General features: G+C 39.6%; 1 protein-coding gene across 1 annotated transcript in view; it reads left to right on the forward strand.

Annotated features, from left to right (window-relative positions):
* Nucleotides 1–21429, forward strand: part of PHEX (phosphate regulating endopeptidase X-linked) — a 231194-nt gene that overhangs the window by 184486 nt on the left and 25279 nt on the right. The window contains exons 16-18 of the mRNA XM_004382849.3: nucleotides 10883–10937; nucleotides 15544–15611; nucleotides 17732–17862. Of these exons, the coding sequence (XP_004382906.1) occupies nucleotides 10883–10937; nucleotides 15544–15611; nucleotides 17732–17862 (254 nt within the window). The remainder of the gene's footprint in view (nucleotides 1–10882; nucleotides 10938–15543; nucleotides 15612–17731; nucleotides 17863–21429) is intronic.

Below are 21429 nucleotides of genomic sequence, written 5' to 3' on the forward strand. Positions count from 1 at the left end.
ATTATCTGGCACCCAGGTATTGATCCGTGAACCCACACAAGCATTTATTGAGTACCTACTATGTTCCCAGACCTGGGCTGAACATCAGTGCCACAAGTGTCATTTTTGAATACCTAGGACAGCAATTGTATCTAAGAAAGGGCCTTTTGGAATATGAGTAGAATATGAGATACTGAGCCTCACAGTGGGAGAAAACTAGTGTTTTCTCTGCCACATGCTGAACTATAGCAGTGGTTCTCAAAGTGTGGTCCCTGACCAGCAGCATCAACATCACCCGGGAACTTGTGATAAATAGGCATTATTTGGCCCTACCTCAGACCTACTGAATCAGGAACTCTGGGATGGGGCCTAGCAATCAGTTTTAATAAGATTTTAACCACCAAACCTCTGCAAGATGCCGAAGTTTGAGAACCACTGAGCTATAAAAATGCAGCAAATGTGGAAGAGGTCAAACTAGGTTGCGTAAAGGTAGGATGACCAACTTATCCTGGTTTGCCTGGGACTTTCTTGGTTCTGGCAGTAAAAGTCCTGCATCCCGGAAACCCCTTCAGTCCTGAGCACACCTCCCAGGACAGCTAGTTACCCTAGTAAAGGAGGAGGGTTCTCTTTGTTGTAGCCTAAAAGTAGTTATGGCAGAAAAGAATACAAGGGCCAGAAGAGCAGGTTTCAAGATGGAGGGCAGATTTTAGAAACTGCTTTCTGCTTGTCAGTTCTAGGCTGATAGATGTGGTGGCAGGAGATTACCTGCAGGAAGCCAGCAGATGGCTAAGGCATCTTGCTGAATCCCTTGACATGAGTCACAGCTGTTAGAACCTGATACTTTCTGGAAAGGGAAAGGTTGGCATTCACCAAACCTCTGCAAGATGCCAAATTGAAAAAAAAGCCACTATTAATCTTACCAGTGGTGACAATGAAATCTCTTTACAGCAAAACAAAACAAAACAAAAAACCAAAACCAAAATCAAAAGTGCTTTGTAATTGTAGCAATTTCCATGTCCCAACTGATGGCCCCCTAGATTCTAGAAGAATGATATCTGGCTTATCTTATTGCAGGAACTAACCCTGAATAAGATGTAACACTCATTCTCTTTTAGAGTGTATATTCATCCTGGATTTCCCAAGGCAGTTTCAATTAAAAAAATAGTCATAATTTACAGGCAAGGTAAAATTTCAGTTTTGAAAGTATAGTCCACAAAAATATAATAAAAATATCTAATCATATGTTACATGCATGAGGTTGAGGAGAAGTGAAGAGAGGAGAATGAGACAGGAAATCTGATTTATAGATTAGTTAAGTTAAATATAAGCAATTCCCTATTTTCTGAAACCCATGGTTCTGAATCTTGCTTGTATATTAGAATCACTTGGGGAGTTTTTTGAACATACTGATATCCAGGGCTCCATCCTAGAGATTGTGACTTAACAAGGCTGGGGCAGGTGCTCGGGCATGGGTATTTTTTAAAAAAGCTTCCCAAGGGACTCTAATGTGCAGCTAGGATTTAGAGTCCTTACCCTGACCTAAACCAGTGGATCTCAAACTTTAGCGTGCACCAGAATAACACCAGGGTGTGTTGAAAACTCCGGGCCCCACCTTCAGAGTTCCTGATTCAGAAGGCCTAGGGTGAGGCCCAAGAATTTTCGTCTCTAACAAGTGCCCAGGAGATGCTGATGCTGCTGGTCCAGGGACCGCACTTTGGGAACCAATGTCCTAAACCATTCCTACCCCAAACCTCCAACTGGTCTTACAAACCATATCTTTTACCCATTAATATAGGCATGTGTACAAATACACCCCTCTCCCCAAAACCCCTATACACCAACTCCAATGTATCCAGGATTTCTTTTCTCTACTGAATTTAAAACATTTTTAAATTAAAAAAAATACACTTTAGAGAGCTTTGGTGCATCTTATTTTATAGGTCTTTCAAAGTAAGATTTTTTTTCTGGCTAAGTAATTTCTCCCTCACTAGATTGTAGGTTCTTTGAGGACATTTGTATGTTCAAAGCTTACTCATGTAGCTTGGAATACCATAGGTGTTCAGTAAATGTTAGTTGTCAATGATTACGTGTAGAAATTACATCATCATGACCAAACTCAATTATTCCCATTACTTTTTATAATGAGACTTCAATATGCTACCATCTCTCAATTAGGATGATAGAACATATTCACTTAGTGAACTATAGAGCTAGGAACTGTTGCACAGGACAAGTAAAATAATCAAATACAGAAGTATAAGGTAACTACAAGTGAATCTCACCAAGAAATGTAATAATATTGCTAAGATTATACATCAGCAATGTTGTTGTTATGTGCCATCAAGTTGATTCAGACTCATAGCAACCCTATATGACAGAGTAGAACTGCCCCATAGGGTTTTCTAGGCTGTCATCTTTATGAGAGCAGATCACTAGGTCTTGTCTCCCATGGAGCCGCTGGGTAAGTTCAAACTGCCAGCCTTTCAGTTAGCAGCCAAGTGCTTAACCATTGTGCCACCAGGGCTCCTATATCAGCAATAAGCCCTGAAATGTAGATTGACACATGGATTAGTTCAGTAATATAAGAATACACCTAAGGCTTTTGAAAATAACTGTCATAACATGTACTAGAATAAAGCCACATTAATGATCAACAAATCCATACAAAAGACCAATCATTCTATTATTCGATAAAACTAATAATGCAATAGAATGTATTGATATAGTTATCCCTTAGAAAAGATATCAAAAACACCCATACTGAAAGAAAACAGACACAAATACATACTCAGTGGAAAACCCAAGTATATCTGTGGTGAAAGTAGCTACAGCAAATATGGAAATGGATTTAATTCAATAAACGGTTGAATGTGTACTTTGGTCTACACATTCTCAAGCCCGTTGGATTCTCCTTTAGAATTCCCTCACTTGTCAACTTCTTTTGGGCTGAACTTACTTTGTCATTTGCCCTTGGCTGTGCTACTTCTACCCTGGAGGCTGCTGGAGGGAACCAACTGAACAAATTTGGTAATGCTAATTCCTTCAAAGGAGTCAAAAGAGATACAGAACTTAAGAATGAAATACTCCCAAATTTAGATGAGTTCAAGTCTCCTTACATTGTGTTAGTGAATTTACAAAAGTTTGCTACAGAGAAAGAGAAAAAGCGGGTTTTCTGGGTTTTGAAGACTAGCAATTCAAGTTGGAGGCCTCTTACCTGGTTGAATCTGCGCCAACATGGAAACAGGAAAAGATGCATGAGTTCAACTCACAGTTGTCTTAATATAATCAGTTTTTGTGTCAATATCAAAAAGAAAAAATTTGAAGTAACACAAAACTTTGCAAGGTAATGCTTTCAAAATATTTGCTATATGATAATTTTACTGAATCATACACCTGTGGATATAGAACTTAATGTGTTAAGCGAAAGTGTACAAAGAATACAGGTGAAAGAGATTAGTTAAATATTCTCAGGGCCAAAGGACTCTAATTTAATTTTCTCTTTCCAGCATATGCCACAGCCACAAATGGGGAGAATATCCTACTTTTGTTCCTTGGGGTTAGGAGGATACAGGGGAGATGGAACTTACTTCAAACTGGGGAAGGCTTTTCATCTTGTTAACAATATCTGCATTCTGATGGAAAGTTTATTGGGAAAAAACATGCTGACCTCAAAACTACACTAGTTCTGCCATGGTATCACAAGAAAAGTAGAGGCTCAGTGAAAAAGAGGAAGACCCTCAACGAGATGGATTGACACAGTGGCTGCAACAATGGGCTCAAGCATAGCAATGGTTGTGAGGATGGCACAGGACTGGGAAATGTTTTGTTCTGTTGTACACGAAGTCGCTATGAGTTGGAACCGACTCAACGGCACCTAAAAGCAACAACATCAAGAGAATGGAACCAAAAAAGTCCCTGGTCCAGAAAGAAAACAAAAATCAGAACTTGAATAACAAAACATATCCTAGATCTGGTATTGAATATATAAACTTCAAGAATAGTACATTGGTACTACTGATAGTATATAGTGTGTTATACTAACAAGATGAAATGATAGTGATGGGTAATGTTTCAACTCCACTCACCACTTTGAGTTTCACACTGTACAGCATCCATCCATTCAACAAATATTTATTGGATGTTTACCATGTGCCAGGTGTTGTTCTAGCTCTGAGGAAATATCAGGGAAAGAATAGTAAAAATAAATAAAATAAAATCCCTATTGTCACGGAGCTTGCATTCTAGTTGGGGTAAGACAAGACAATGATTTATGCAAAATAAGTAAAATGTAGAGTATCATGTTGTTGTTTTTGGGTGCCACAGAGTCGATTCTGGCTCATAGTGACCCTATATGACAGAGTAGAACTTCCCTCATAGGGTTTTCTCGGCTGTAATGTTTTCAGGAGAAGATCACCAAGGTCTTTCTCCTATAGAGTGGCTAGGTGGGTTCAAACTGCCAACCTTTCAGTTAGTAACTGAGTGCTTAACCATTGCACCACCAGGGCTCCTTAGATGGTGGTAAGTATTGTGAGATATTAAACAAGAAAGGAGGTAGGATGACACCCCCCCCCCCGACTTAAACTGTACCAGGGAGAGGACCTTAATAAGAAGGTGGCATTTGAATAAAGACTTGAAGCAAGCTGTACAGATATTGGTGGACAGAAAGTTCCAGGTGGGGGGATACACCCATTGCCATCGAGTCCATTCTGACTCATAGTGACCCTATAGGACAGAGTAGAACTGCCCCGTAGGGTTTCCAAGGAGCGGCTGGTGATCTCTGAACCACTGTGCCACCAGGATGGGGATAGTAAGTGCAAAAGTCCTGAGGCAGGACCATGTACAGTATATTTGAGGGACAACAAGAAAGTCAGTGTGGTTGGACCCAAGTGACAGTGGGAGAATGGTAGGAGGATAGGATAGAAAGTTAACGGGAGGGGGAAGGGGTGGCCATGTGGGGCATTTTAATGGCCTCGTTTTCTACTCTGAGTGTGATGGGAACCAGTAGAGTGTTTTGAGAGGTTGGGTAACATGATCTGCCTTATAACTTAGTAGAATTTCTCTGAGAGCTGGGTTGAAAATAGGCTAAGCCTCGCAATACATCCTCTTCATTCCCATCCTCATCACCCAACTCCCTCAGGAGTAGGATGTCACTGCTGCTGATGGATGGATAGGTGGTGGCCACACACTGTTCCATTTGTACTTTAACTCTCAGGGGTCTCTCTTGAGAAGTGTATGAATCAGGGATAAGGGGATCTGCTTCCATGTTCATTACCCAGAAGCAAAAACAGTATACTTTAAAGGACAATACAGCAAATAGTCCAACGTGTTTTCTCATGGAACCCTTTTGGTGTTGTGCAAAGCCCAGCACATATTATCCTTAGTGAGAGAGCTAAAATTTAAATTGGACATTCATGCTCTTGAGAGAACACAAGCTGTAGGATTCAAGGGACCTTAGAATTTATCTAGTCCTGCCACCCACCCAGTGCGGGAATAATTTTGGAATTTGTCTGCCAAATGAATGTGTGTCAGCTGGTTCCTCAGGTATCAAGGGTGTTTTTTGCCTCAAGTTTTAAAAGTCTTCTACTTGGGATTTTTAATGGGTATTAACTTTTTAAAAAAGTCAATGAAATTTTGAGAAGAGAGAAAACTCTAGGTCTAAAATGTAATTAATATTACCCAGTGACACAAAGTCCATGTTTAGTTAAATCTTCTAGCCATAACTTCCCCAGGTAGTTGGGCTCCTCAGCCCTTGCCAGGCTCTAGGACACATGAAAGCAAGGAGAAGAAGGCAGCTATAGGGAAACTAAAATTAGAAGATGCATCTGGAAAAACCACTAGGGCCTGCTTTTGGTTTTCTACATGGGTCAACCTTTAGTTTCTACTGGAGCTTTCTCATTATCTCTCTTGTAGCAGCCAATACTGACCAACCTAGTTGGATTCTTAGCAAGATTCTGGCCATAAAAGACAAAGTGCTTTTGTTTAGGACACAATTGCTGAAGAACTTGTCACACCTCAGGTTCAACGATTTGACTTTTATAGTCATGAAGTCATAATCCTGACGGGAGCTACAGCTTTCCAGGAAAAGTTAGATGCCTTGATGTGTCTGGGCTTCAGTATACATTTTATTATTGTAAAGTCACATTTATTTATTTATTAGTATAGAGAAGAAAACAAAAATTGCCATTATCCCATAGCCAGACCTCAAGAAAACAAACACCTATGCTCATGGCTAGCAAATTCACACTGTATAGACAGATATGAAATACAAAGTAATAATTCCCTTTTCCTTCTCTTCCTACTGCTCTCTCCCCAAAGGAAACCACTGTTAGCTGCTTTCATATAGCATTTAGAAAAAATTTCTATGGTATATACATGCACACTTATTTCTATAAGAGTTCATTTTAGTTACACCCCCCAAAAAGAGACAGTCATAAGTGCGGTTCGTGGTAACTCAAATATGTCATAAGTCGGGGACTACCTGTACACACACACATATACATATATAATACATACACTATACAGTCAGTTCTGCTATAACAGCATCCTAAAAATCCCTGTGCAATGCAAAATTGTGCAATGCACAATTGAGCAATAAAAGCCAGAGGGCTTATGGAAAAAATAGGGTTAGAGGCACAACAATCAAAAACTTCATCAGTGGCACATAAAGAAAACAAAAGCTGTGAGCCTAGTAAAAATAGTAGCACAGTTTTACACACGTTAAATGGGTAAGAAATACATAAATACTACAATAAATATGGCACTTCCCCTTGAAAAGATTTGAAGCGCGCTTGTGGAAGTGGGCATTGGAAGGGTTGCAGCCTGTGACTTATCACATAGTGGTTGAAGAAGGGTTTTCTGAAATTGGAAGGAAAGTTGTAACACCGGATGTGGATGGGCGTGGCTCCTAACACACGCGAACTGAGAGAGCTGGTTTATGTCGAGGGTGTGTGTGTGCATTTTGTGTGTATCTGTGCGGCTCAGTTCAGCTGGGTGCAGTTTTCTGCTGTCACCTAGCATTTCTTGTGGAGGAAATTGTGTATAAGCAAACATAAAATTGGAGTTATGCCCAAATTTTCCCCTCGTATATCACATTGGAACAAATTCGCTTTTTCAACACAAGTGTTATAGCAGAAGTGACTGCATGTACATACATACATTTTCATATTTACTGCACAAAAAGGGACTCCATACACTGTACTGAATACTGTTTTTTACTTAATAATTTCCCTTAGAGCTTTTTCCATATAAGCACAGTTACTCATTCTTTTAAAATGACATTTAAAACATTAAGAGATGACTAAATCTCTCATGAAAATACAACGATTTACATTCCTACCAACATGCTTCCTACATCCTGACCAATATTACCTTTTATCAAATTTCTTAATTTTTGCCAATCCAATAGTTACAAAATTTCTCTCTCCTCCCTCTTCCTTCTCTCTGTTTATATGTATGTGTGTGTGTGTGTGTGTATGTATATATATATATCTATATCTCCAGTAGCAATGTCTGACTGCATATATATCCATGGTCCCATAAGGTTATAATAGAGTTCAGAAATCCCGATCGGACAACAGGATGTAGCAAATGTAACCGGACGTGACGAACACAACAGCGTCCTGCACGCAACACGTGTATCTCATGTCTCTTGTATACAAAGCAGTTGTGCTGCCAGGCATATAATGGTACAGTGCATATATATAACCTATAACACATATGTCTTGATAGTCATAATAAACACTCATGTTACTGACTTATGTATGTACTGTACTTTCTATCATTATTTTAATGTGAACTTTCCCTTCTTAGAAATAAAAAGTTTACCGTATAACAGCGTATGCTTCGACTTGTAGGCAGCAAGCAACATCCGATCTCATATATCGTGCGTCTGTTGAGTGTTGTAGCATTATCTCCCCGTTTAACGTTCTTCTGAAAATATTATGGTGAAGTGCTTCACGGCTCCCAAACGCAGCAAAACCAGTGCTAGCGATAGCAGCAGCAAGAGGCAAAGGAGAAGTATCGATTTGGAATTGAAAAAAAAGTATCCCATATAGCTTTCCTAAGTATATAATATGTCCAAATCACATAACGTCCTATTTCACAGAATGTATCGTTCGTAGATGTTAAGCGATGCATGACTGTATTAGGTTCCATGACCCTGACAAGCTGAACAGATGCAGCTGAGCGGGATAATGTGATGGCTTTAGGCATGTGAGTTTGGGGCCTCTACCAGGAAAAGTGGTAGAAATAGAGGCTCATGCAGGTGTCAGATGTTTGCCTGTAAAGTACTTGGCAATTGACACACTGCTTCTAGCTGGGCACATTACCAGGCAGCGAAGCCATAACAGTCTAATAATTAAATCATATTGGTTTATGATCATTTTTCTTATTAAGAAATAATCATTGCTTTATGATGATATATTATGTGAAACAGAATTTTCATATAAACATTGTATTTGCATCTGTATGTAATATATATTTGCATATATATGTGTATATATATATATGTGTATATATATATATATATATATATACTCAAGTCAGATTGACATGCTAAAGCTAATAAGCAAAAAAGAAGATGGAATACTGATGCAAAGATGCCAAGATATTTAAGAAAATGTAGGAATTATGAAGATTAATATGATGTCAAAGTCATATTAGATATATTTTCGTTTATGTGAAAGCAGCAGTAAGAGAGAGAACCACTAGCTGGATCCATTTCTGTTTTGCAATTAGGTTTTTGTACCTTGAAATCTCAAACTATGATATGATTATTAATAAAATACACATACATGTTATATAGAATGGACATTTCACTCTGAAATTAGGGGCTTGCTTTCCCGCCCTCATTTCCTCCTAATAGTGTCCTGTCATGGAGGGGAGGTGGAAAGAAAGTATAGAGAGGAGAAAGGGAGGAGGAAACATTTTCATTCATAAAAGAGCTTTGCAGTTTCATGGGGCCTAAAGTAGTTGCTCTGGAGCAGGCAAGGACACTGCAGAGGGCTTCTCATTTTGTTGTTCTTATTGTTACTGTCCTTTGCATTCCCAGCTGTGAGGGCTTGTAAGTGCAGCTTCTAGGATCACCCCAGGGTGCAAACTGTAGTGATGTGTTGCAGAGACAAAAAGCAAGCATTTCTCCCACTCAGCTGCACCTAGGACTGACTACATAATTTGCAGGGCCCCTTGTTCAGAAAGCAGGAAAAAGTGCCATTATAAGTACTAAAATATAAAGCTTTGTCCTGTCTTCCATGGTCTCTGGCTCTCTCGACTTGTCATGGTACTTTTTATTTGTTATTTAATGCTATTCTCCACCACCCATCTGTCAGTTTGTTGTACTGTGGTGGCTTGTGTGTTGCCGTGATGCTAGAAGCTTTGCCACTGGTATTTCAAATACCAGCAGGGTCACTTATGGTGGACAGGTTTCAGCTGAGCATCCAGACTGAGACAGACTAGGAAGAAAAACCTGGCAACCTACTTCCAAAAATTAGCCAATGAAAACCCTGTGGACCACAACAGAATATTGTCTGATGTGGTGATGGAAGATGAGCCCACTAGGTTGGAAAGCATTAAAAATACGCAGTGGCTGCAACAATGGACTTGAACATAGCAATGATCGTGAAGATGTTGCAGAACTGGGCAATGCTTTGTCCTACTGTACGTGGGTTCACCATGAGTCAGAGCTGATTTGACGGCAATTGACAACAACAATATCATTCTAAGTAAAGAAAAATCAAAATTTTAAATGATTAGCATGAATTTTCCCATTCATCTTTATATTGTGCAATGCTAGTTTTAGATGCAAATATAAAAACATTTAGCTTGTATGCAGAATCAGTGAAACTGCACACTTTGTATCTCGTAGTTTGTACATGCATATGTATTTTGTTCTCATCAGAACAGTAGAAACACTACACAAAACTAACTCAACTGTTTCTGTTTCACTTCTTAATATGTATGCATTCTACCAATACTCTACCTTAGGCTTACTGATAAGAAAGGAAGGACTGAAAGGTAAAGGAACTATGGGCTGCCCTGTCTTTTCCTTTCCTTCTATGTCATTTTCAGCGTAAGTGGTTGGCTAATACAGGGAAATAACATGAGTCAGGAAGAATATGATTGGGTTCCTTGGTTGTCATTCATGTTTCTTAAAATGCCATTGTTTCCTTTTGGTGATCAAGGCAAATTCTGGTTTGAATGGAAAACATGGCCTCTTGGAGCTGTCAGAACCGCACTTACTCAGTTGTAGAGGTCATATGCTTACCTTTTACTCGCTTTGAGTTTCACTGAACTCCCATTCATTGTGGGTCCACCAGAATTCTGTGCTCATAGGGCATCGTGAATGCTATAAGCGAATGGGCCATCTAGGAACGGTGGACATGAATATTGTGGGTATCTCCTCTGTTTACATACACACTCCAATGTCCCCTTGGACTTCACATAAAAAACACGAATTCAAAGATAAAATTATTAAGAATTTCAAGATGGTGACAGCAGAGCATTAAATCGAGTGCAGGGCCCTTCTGAGCATGGGTCCTGTGTGACTGCACAGATGGCATGCCCAAGAAGTTGGCCCTTCTGGCATCAGGGGAAGCTGCTTGACAGCCCGAAGCCTCATGCACATACTCTATGAAGGCACCCAGTTCGCAGCAGAGTGGACACTGCCAATAGTGTATCCATGCAAAATGCTTTCCTTGAAACTGGTTTAATGCACTTATTTCAAACTCAGTTGAGTTAATATCATCACAGAGACAGTTGGATCTCTTAGAGGGTTCCCAACTGCATAAGGAGTACCTTTCAGAAGGCCCTTTGAGACCTTAAGGCTATAGCTGGAAGCAGGTACTCTTCATTGAATCAGTCTCTCTGTAGCTTAAAATTTTTGTTTATTTGTTTGCCTTTCTCCCAGGATTTCCAGCGGGTGAGCTCCAGAAGCCTTTCTTTTGGGGAACAGAATATCCTCGGTGAGTAATTAGTAAAGAAACCAGTTATTGACAAGTGAGGATGGAAAGCATGCTGCTTTGACAGAGAACAGAATATAAAGTCAAAAAGCAAAGCCAAAAGTAATTCAGCAGAAAGAGGCTATGGAACCTAGCATAGGTCTTCCCCACTCTCACCGTCTGAGGTATGTGTTTTCTGATCCTTGTTACTAGGGTGTATGGCTAGACATGAAAGCCAACGTATACACGGGTGGTTTTCAGGTTTGTGTATCTATTCAGTCACCCATTGACTCACTACAAATATTTGGACCTTAAAAGATTGCTGGGATTTTAGTTGATAGTGACGGGCTAAAATCATTCCAGATGGAAGAAACAACGTGAGAAAAGGAAGGAAAATACTTGTAGAATGGCAGAGAGTTGAGTTTGGCTGGCCCCAGTGGTGTATGAAGGGAAGTAGTAGAAGATAATTCTGGAAATGTTGAGGTTAGATATTAGAGGGTTCTGAAAACTAGGTCAGGAACTTGGATACTAACAGGCAATAGAAAATATTGACATTTTGAGCATGTAAATAAGATAATCGAATTTGTCTGTAGAAATATAACTTTGGTAACTTTAGAATATGTCAAAATCGACAGTGTCTGGAGTTAGCGATACCAGTTTGTAGGCCATTAATACTAACAGATTGGAGACTTGCATAATTCAGATTTCCATGTATATTGAGGATTCAGGTAATATCATCACTTTTGTTATATGCCTTTGCTTGCTCTCGTGCTTTAATGCACAGAAAATTTGTTTTGATTGTAGAAATTTTGTCTCTTCTGTTTTGGTTTGCCCAGTTCAGCCCTCACCTGAGTGTTGGGTCTAATTATAAGGACATCAACAAGCTGGCTTGTTTCTAGAGGAGAAGTTCAGGATTGGGAATGGCTTAAGGCACCATTTCCCAAAGTGTCTTCCATCAACTAGTAATAGAGGCAGTCATCTTCCCCCTCCCTCTGTTTTAGAGAATCACAATACTTACCAGCATAAAAATTCCCAAGAAGTTCTGCAAGAAAGAAACCTATTTAAATGTGCTTAACCCAGAGGCTTCTGAACTCTCCTTTCCCATCCCCATCTGACACTCTCTTGTTGTGGAATGTGTTTTGGGAAATGCTGGTCTAGAATTAATGAGTGAAGAACAGTTGAAAGATGTTAAGAAGAGAGCACTTGAGGGGAAACCTTGTAATTGTCTTCACATTGTTGAAGGAAAGTTAGGTGACAGAACGATTTACTGTACTCAAGGGTATCCGAGGGTGATTGAGTAGAGACCACACGAGACCAATAAACACAGGAAGAAAATTTTATTTCGTTTACTTCAGGACCACCCAAGGAGGGAATGAGCTACCTCAGGGGAGGTGAGCTCCTGGTCACTGAAAACGTTCAAGCAGAAGTCTCATGACCATTTGATGGCATTTTATAGAAGGGGCTCATGCTTCTGGTAGGGAGCTGAACTAGATGATCTTAAAGCTACTTCCAGCACTGACATTTTTATGAATTTACAACTCAGGCTTAAGAGCTTGAGATCATGGTCCAAACAGCAGTATAATCGTTCTATTGTAGACAGCAAACCCTGAGCATATCTTAAACCCATTGGGTAGTAAGAACAAAAGAGAAATTGAGTAGGTGGTAAAATTGTCATCTGCCCCATTTTATTTTTGGGAGGCTAGATTTTCTCTGCAGGAAGCCTTCCTGTTTCTGGCCAGCCAATCACATTTCAAAAGGCACACCAGTTTGTTTATTTTATTTTATTTTTTAATGATACACTATTTTAAATAAAGTCCATTGATGAAATGGAGGATGTGAGTTTAATATTATGAACCATGGCCATTGCAAGGCTTAGTCATATACAATTACTTTGTCTCTTGTCTAAAGGATTGTGATTATGTAACTGAGAATTGAAACGTACAATGATTCAATCATTTTCTGAATTCTCTATTACCCTTTGCAAATAGGAAGCTCCTCGGTGCAGTCCCTCTTAAGGGACATTTATTGCAGAGCAGTTTCTATAAGCTTCTGTTGTTCATCCCTGAAATTCATCCAGTCAACAGCATTGACTGAGGCTTGTCGGGGACTCAGTGCTGTTCTCAGGGATGAGAGACCTGGAAAAACCAAATGTTACAGGCTGCTCAGTGACAGCTACTGCTGGAAAAATTAGCACTATGTAAAATTACAAGTTTGTTGCACACTGCTATGATAGCTCTATGATTGAAATGCATACTTTTACTCGTACTCTTTTAAGGAAGGTTTACAATGATGGAAAAACAGTAGGAAGCATTTTTTCAAATGCAAATTACCTTGCAGGAAAGAAATAATAAAGGAAAGAATTGCTACCAAGGGGAAAAATTAAATCTTACAGCGCTTCCTTGGGTATAGTTGAGACAAACAATTAGCATGTTAGGGATCATTATGTCCTGTAATAACATGTTGCTTCAAAAATTTCCATTCCTTCCAGTTCTGGGTCCTATCTATTTGCTGGGTGACTTTGATGTTATATGTCAGGAACCGACAGCAAAATATTTTTAGCTTAACTGCAAAACTCATGAAGAATCCTCATAGTAAGGATTCTAAGTGGTCCATTATGATTCTCATCCACAGGTTAAATGACTAAAATAGGTTACATATAGATCTGTCACTTGCATGAAATAGTAAAATTAATCAATGAACTAAATCTTTGTTACATTTTACTGTGTCCTAGGTACAGAGAATTTAGCAGTGAACAAGTAGTTAAGGGTTTGGCCTTCATGGATCTTGTAGATGAGAGAGAAAATCACAGACGCACACATATGGGAACCCACTTACTGATTTCTTCCTCTATTAGTAATATGCTTTGTTTCATTTGTATCTACTGCTACCTAACAAAGCACCCCCAAACAACCACTTACTGGCCTCATGCTTGTGCAATCTGGACAGGACTGAGCTGAGATAGAGGAGCCCTGGTGGCGCAGTGGTTAAGAGCTCGCTTGCTAATCAAAAGGCCGGCAGTTTGAATCCACCAGCTGTTCCTCGGAAACCTTGTGGGGCTAAGTTCTACTCTTTCTTATAGGGTCGCTATGAGTCTTTTTTTTTTGGTGAGCGGAGACAGCTTGTCTCTGCTCCAGTTGGTGTTGACTGGGACAGCTCCACCAGGGCTGGAGGATCTAAGGTGACTTCACTCTCCTGTCTGGTGCCTCAGTTGGTCTGGCTTGAATGTCTGGGGCCTGGCTGGGCCCCTCTCTCTTCTTTCATAGTCTCTCAACTTTTGGAGTCTCTCGCTCTTGGCCTCTCCATCTCCAGCTGGGTAGTTGAACTTCTTTACATTGCGACTAACTTCCAAGAGGGTGAAAAATGGAAGCTACAAGGCCTCTTCAGGCCTAGGCCCAGAAGTCACACCCTCCCACTCACACTGTTGGCAGCAAGTTGCAGCAAGTCCTAAGATCAGTTCAAATTCAAGGGGAGGGAAATAGATGGCCTTCTGATGGGAGGAGGGCATCTGCATTCAGCAGTGGATGGAATTGTTGGCAGCCACCTTTGTAGATAATCTACCGCAGGCTTTTTCAGAGGTGTAGAGAAATTATGTAATGCCTTTTCCAAACTCGGTTAAGGCTTCACAGTCTTTGCTGTTCAGTTGTGAGCTTGTCTGTCACAGAAGCAGATGAACATGGCTACCTTTGAAAACAGAGTGATCCCTTTTAGTCTCTGCTATATTCCTTTTTTATGACTACATTTGGAAAACAATTTAACTTCTAAGATTACAGTGACTTTTCAACAAGTTCTGAGATAAAACAATAAATGGTATGTTTACTGACAGGATCTTTTCAAACCCTTCTGAGGCTCTGGGTGTTTATAAATATAAAATACAACTGGGGCAGATAGAGAATCGTAGGAATCTTAGCTCTCGAAGGGACTTTAGAAATCGTTTCTTTCACATCCCTGATTTCACAGGATAGGACACTAAGGCCCATACATGGTCATAGTGACAATGTTAGAATTTATATTTTCTTTTTTTTTTTTGTGCTTTAGATGAAGGTTTACAGAACAAATTAGTTTCTCATTAAACTATTAATAGACATATTGTTTTGTGACATTGGTTGCCAGCCCCATGACGTGTCAACACTCTCCCCTTCTCGACCTTGGGTTCCCCATTACCAGCTTTCCTGTCCCCTCCTGCCTTCTGGTCCTTGCCCCTGGGCTGGTGTGCTCCTTTAGTCTCGTTTTGTTTTATGGGCCTGTCTAATCTTTGGCTGAAGAGTCAACCTCAGGGGTGACTTCAGTACTGAGTTAAAAGGGTGTCTGGGGGCCATACTGTCAGGGTTTCTCCAGTCTCTGTCAGACCAGTAAGTCTGGTCTTTTTTTGTGAGTTAGAATTTTGTTCTCTATTTTTCTCCAGCTCTATCCAGGACCCTCTATTATGATAGACTTCATATTTTCTTTGTCCATTTCAATCAGAAGGCTATGTTTATATCTTTTTACAGTTCTGTAGGTATAGTTATTAGATTGTTATTACTATGGTTACTAGAAAACAGATTATCTTGGCTTTCATTGAACAAAACATTAAAAGATTATGCTCTGAGATTCATGCTTGTAATTGTCTCCAAATCATGTATTTATGCCGTAGATCTCTGAGTTATGGCGCTATAGGAGTAATTGTTGGACATGAATTTACACATGGATTTGATAATAATGGTAAGTACAGGTTCATTTTATAAGCTGCTGCTTCTATAATAATGTTGACTATGTGGATGTTAATTGTTGCTATTATCTTTGTATAGTGGCATCGTCATAGATTGATGATCGTCCAAAGCAATATGATTGCTGATTGAAAACTTTCCCCCATGTCTTGCTGTGATAGTTTGCAATAAATAAACAATTGTTCCCGTTGGTGATCAGGGTAGAATGAAAAAAAGACCCTGTAATTTCAATGAAATTAGCTTTGCATTTAAATCAGGATTGCTGTAGCTGTCATAATGGTTATAGGAATTGCTTTATAGCTTCTCCCCTTTGTCGTTTCTTTATTCACCATCTTGCAATGTTCTCCCTGGAGGTGAGTGCTCTGCCAAGTGAGATTCACTGAGTTAAGATTCTGGAGTTTGGCTGACTGGTTCCTTTTTACTATTTCAAGAATTATGCAGTGCTCAATCTCTTTTGCTATACTGACATACATGCAGATTTTTTTTTAAAAAAGGATATGCTTTCCTAAGAATGCATAATATGAATTATGCTATATACTATGTATCCTGATGACATTTAAATAAAAGGAAAAAGCAGAGTATGGTATAAACTATAGAAATGATCTCCCTTTGAGAGTCATCATTTTAAAATCAGCATTCTTTTCTCCTTTAACTTTGGCGTATTATTGGAAAGCCACATGAAATCTCTGAAATGTACAAATTAGCAGCAAATTACTATCACATACACATTTCCCCAGTGATTTACAGGCAAACTCAAGAATGTAGCTGACCCAAGGCAATGTTGGATGCAGGGGGACCTCTTTCTTCCGTGCCTGTGGTAGCTCCAACCTCCTTTCCTAGATGCCTACCCAAGGCCAGAGACCTTTTTGGTTCTTCTCTTTCTGGACAATTCTTCCCATGGTCCCGCCAACCCTTCCTTGATCCTCTAAAGGATTTTTGCTCCCTTAGACTCCCCATCCTATTAAAATACAGCTGCCTTGTAGTCATCTGATTCCCCAGAGCTAGACTTTCTGCCTTTAGACAATTGGTTTATCTGCGAGGAGAGTCTTGGCCATCTCCTGGGTCTGAGCCCTTCCTCCTAGGAAATTTAAGTACATTGTTTCCTCAGAGCCTTCTGGGGGACTTCTGGAATCTCTCTCAAAGGATGGAATCTAATGATGGAAATTTTACTCTGTAACTTAGCTTAGAACAGTGCATTGCACATAAGTACATGCCCAGTAACTATGTAATGATTGGTTGGTTAGTGGGTGAAGGACAGTGAGCCCAGGCTATTCCAGGGGGTGGTGTTAACGGCATCCAGTCTTGCTGATTGTTCCAATTAATACTTTTATTTTAGGGGACTTTTCTGTAAGCCCAATGGAAAGTTCTCTGTTTAAATTTAAACTATGCCTCTAATTCCAATAGTAACCTTGAACATGGAAGATAGTCCAGATGCATCCAAACTTTTGTTTTGAGGGTGTGGAGAAAATGAAGAGAGAACATTTAGCAAGAAAGCATACGTAACTAATTTTTTCCCCATTACGTTTTGGAGATTGTTATCCTTGTTCCAAGTACTCCTTTTTGAGCATTCTTCCTTGTCTAAGTAGGACAGATGGGCCTTCCATCCACACTGATTGCTGTGCAATGATTCATAACAGAGGTTTTATGTGTCTCTAGGCTCCTGGCAAGTTGGAAGAGACACGTTCTGTAGGGCTGAGTCAGGGTCTGTGGTCATGTGGTGCGAATGACTCATCAGGGCTATTCCTATGGATCGTTTGGAATTTCACTGGAAGTGATGCTCCGACTTTCTCCATGGGGTTTCTGAATGAAGCCATTTTATTTCATAATCCAGAGAATGTTTTGGGTCAGATCAGGTGAAAACAGAGAATCCAAGTTTGGATAAGACTAGTGCATGCAATAAATTGATAACTCTTATTTTTAAATTGCTCTTTGTTCCTTAGAAGGAAAGAACTCCCTAAGCCCTCTTTCTCCTTTGCCTTTTTACAATTCACCTGTGACATTGGTGAGAAGGCAGGAGCTGCTGTGACTGCTTCTTGAAGGCTTGTTGAAGTGAAGGAAAAGAAAGATGAAGAATTTTGTTTCCATAAATATCTTTTAAATTTCCTTTTTTCCTAGGGAGAAAATATGATAAAAATGGAAATCTGGATCCTTGGTGGTCTGTTGACTCAGAAGAAAAGTTTAAAGAAAAAACAAAGTGCATGGTTAACCAGTATAGCAACTATTATTGGAAGAAAGCTGGCTTAAATGTGAGTACAACTGTGGTTAAGGGAACATCGTGTGAGTCATTGTTTTTCATTTGAATGTTAGCTTGCTTTGAGACCCGTGGTTCTCAAAGTGTGGTTCCTGGACTGCCAGCCTCCCAATAACTTGTTAGAAATGCAGATTCTTGGGTCCCATCACAGACCTACTGAGTCAGAAACTCTGGGGATGGGGCCCAGGAGTCTGTGGTTTCAGAAGCCCTCTAGGTGATTCTAATCCAAGCTAAGATTTGGAAATCACAGGCCTGAACATTAGTTTGTTTTCTAGATCCAGATTAATGTAGAAAATCCTGTAGCATAGGTAAATAATAAAATTCTTATAAATCTCCCACATCCCGTATCATTTTTAAAAAATTCCCTTCCAAACTGTTGTTGTTGTTGTTAGTTGCTGTAAAACCTGTGAAAGCCGAAACCTGTGTAAGGCGGAAAATTATCAGAAAAGGAAAACTCAAATATTTTCTACTAAAACAAGCAATAGAAAAGTGGTTAAGACTGCACCCTGTCAAAGGTAGAAAACTTGTGAGACCTGGAGAAACAAGGCACTTCCGTTGAGTTCCGGCTCTCACAGATTTCAGTGAATAACAGAATGAGACATTGCCCAGTCCCGTGCCATCCTCACAATTCTTGGTACGTCTGAGCCCATTTTTGTAGCTATTGTGCCAATTCATCTCATTGAGGGTTTCCCTTGTTTTCGATGGCCCTCTACCGAACACGACGATTAGGTTTAATTCATTGAAATAAAACCTCACTAATTAGAACTAACGTGTATGAATATGAATTGGTTAAGAGTTCCGAGAAGTTTGAACCAAAGAAATGCGCTTTGTAAATGTTTATATACGTATAAATGTGCCTTCACCTTTATATTTCTTTCTCCTTTTCCCGTCATCACTCTGCCCTTCCTTATCTGTAACTGATCTTAATAACCCTGATACAGTTTTCCCATGCTCATATGGAGATACACACACACATACACACAGATATACGTATGTATATGTACTTCACATTGTTTATATTTTTAAAATGGAACACATTATACTTTTCTGAACGTCGCTTTCTTAATCAAAAAAACCTTGGAGAACTCCATCCAAGCCAACTGATAAAACTTTATTGTTTTCAATGACTGCCTGAGAGTCCCTGGTATAAATGCACTATACTGTATTCAACTAACCTCTTGTTGAGGGGGTTACACATTGCTCCCAATTTTTTTGCCACAAAATGCTGCTGCAATACATACCCTTACACATATTATGTACATATTCTTTTTCCTATGGGATAGATACCTGCAGTCACTAAAAAGTTATAACATTACTTATTTCTACCAGTGTTGCATGAAAGAATATTTATCTATTGGGTTGTCATTTTCTTGTCAATTTATGAGAGCTTTTTAATATTATAGATGTTACAATTTTATCTATCATTCGCATTATACTTATTTTCCCTCAAAAATATTATTCATCCATTGGACTTTGTATATGGTATATTTATTTATTTATATTTTGTATTATACTTTAGATGAAGCTTTACAGAACAGACTGGTTTCTCATTAAACAATTAGTACAGATATTGTTTTATGACGTGGGTTAACAACCCACGACATGTCAACACTCGTCCTTCTCGACCTTGGAGGACCTATTACCAGCTTTCCTGTCCCCTTCTGCCTTCTGGTCCTTGCCCCTGGGCTGGTGTGCCCATTTAGTCAAGTTTTGTTTTATGGGCCTGTCTAATCTTTGGCTGAAGGGTGAACCTCAGGAGTGACTTCAGAACTGAGCTAAAAGGGTGTCTGGGGGCCATACTCTCAGGGTTTCTCCGCTCTCTGTCAGGCCAGTAAGTCTGCTTTTTTTATGAGTTAGAATTTTGTTCTACATTTTTTTCCAGCTCTGTCCAGAACCCTCTATTGTGATCCCTGTCAGAGCAGTCAGTGGTGGTAGCCGAGCACCATCTAGTTGTACTGGACTCAGTCTGGTGGAGGCCGTGGTAGTTGTGGTCCATTAGTCCTTTGGACTAATCTTTCCCTTGTATCTTGTTTTCTTCATTCTCCCTTGCTCCCAAAGGGGTGAGACCAGTGGAGTAGCTTAGATGGCCGCTCACAGGCTTTTAAGACCCCAGACTCTACTCACCAAGGTAGAATGTAGAACATTTGGTTATCGACAGTGTTAAGCCAATTGAGCTAGATGTTCCCTGAGACCATGGTCCCCACAGCCCTCCACCCAGCAATTCAGTCCCTCAGGGAGTTTAGATGTGTCTATGGAGCTTCCATGACCTTTCCTTGTACAAGTTGTGCTGGCTTCCCCAGTATTATGTACTGTCTTACCCTTCACCAAAGTTACCACTTATCTATTGTCTCCCCTCCCTTGTAACCATCAAAGATTGTTTCTTTTTGTGTATAAACATTTTCATGAGTTTTCACAGTCGTGGTCTCATACAATATTTGTCCTTTTGTGATTGACTTATTTCACTCAGCCTAATGCCCTCCAGATTCATCCATGTTGTGAGATGCTTCGCAGATTCATCATTGTTCTTTATCGTTGCGTAGTACTCCATTGTGTGTATGTACCATAGTTTGTTTATCCATTCTTCTGCTGATGGGCATCTAGGTTGTTTCCATCTTTTTGCTATTGTGAACAATGCTGCAATGAACACAGGTGTGTGTATGTCTATGCATGTGATGACTCTTATTTCTCTAGGGTATATTCCTAGGAGTGGGATTACTGGATCATATGCTATTTCTATTTCTAGCTTTCTAAGGAAACACCATATTGTTTTCCAAAATGGTTGGATCATTTTGCTTTCCCACCAGCAGTGCATAAGAGTTCTAATCTCCCCACAGCCTCTCCAACATTTGTTATTTCCAGTTTTTTTTAATTCATGCCAGTAATGCCAGGGTGAGATGGAATCTCATTGTGGTTCTGATTTGCAATTCTCTAATGGCTAGTGAACACGAGTATTTCCTCATGTGTCTGTTGGCCACTTGAATGTCTTCTTTGGTGAAGTGTCTGTTCATTTCCTTTGCCTGTTTTTTAATAGGATTATTTGTCTTTTTGCTGTAGAGGTGTTGGTTTTTCTTGTAGATTTTAGAGATTAGACCTTTGTCTGATTTGTAATGTCCAAAATTTTTTTCCAAGTCTGTAGGTTCTCTTTTTACTCTTTTGGTGGAGTCTTTTGATGAGCATAAGTGTTTAATTTTTAGAAGATCCCAGTTATCTAGCTTATCTTCTGGAGTTTGTGTGTTGTTGGTTATGGTTTGTATCCTGCTAATGTCGTGTATTAGGCCTCTAGCATCGATCCTATTTTTTCTTCTATGAACTCTATAGTTTTTGGCTTTATATTTAGGTCTTTAATCCATTTTGAATTAGTTTTTGTATATGGTGTGAGGTATGGGTGGGTCCTGGTTCATTTTTTTGCAGATAGACATCCAGTTTGACAAGCATCATTTGTTAAAAAGACTGCCTTTTTCCCATTTGATGGACTTTGGGCCCTTGTCAAAGATCAAGTGACTGTAGGTGGATGGATTTACATCTGGGTTCTCAATTCTGTTCCATTGGTCAATGTATCTGT

Source organism: Trichechus manatus, unplaced genomic scaffold (genome assembly GCF_000243295.1).
Source record: "Trichechus manatus latirostris isolate Lorelei unplaced genomic scaffold, TriManLat1.0 scaffold00100, whole genome shotgun sequence".
Classification (NCBI taxonomy): Eukaryota; Metazoa; Chordata; class Mammalia; order Sirenia; family Trichechidae; genus Trichechus; species Trichechus manatus.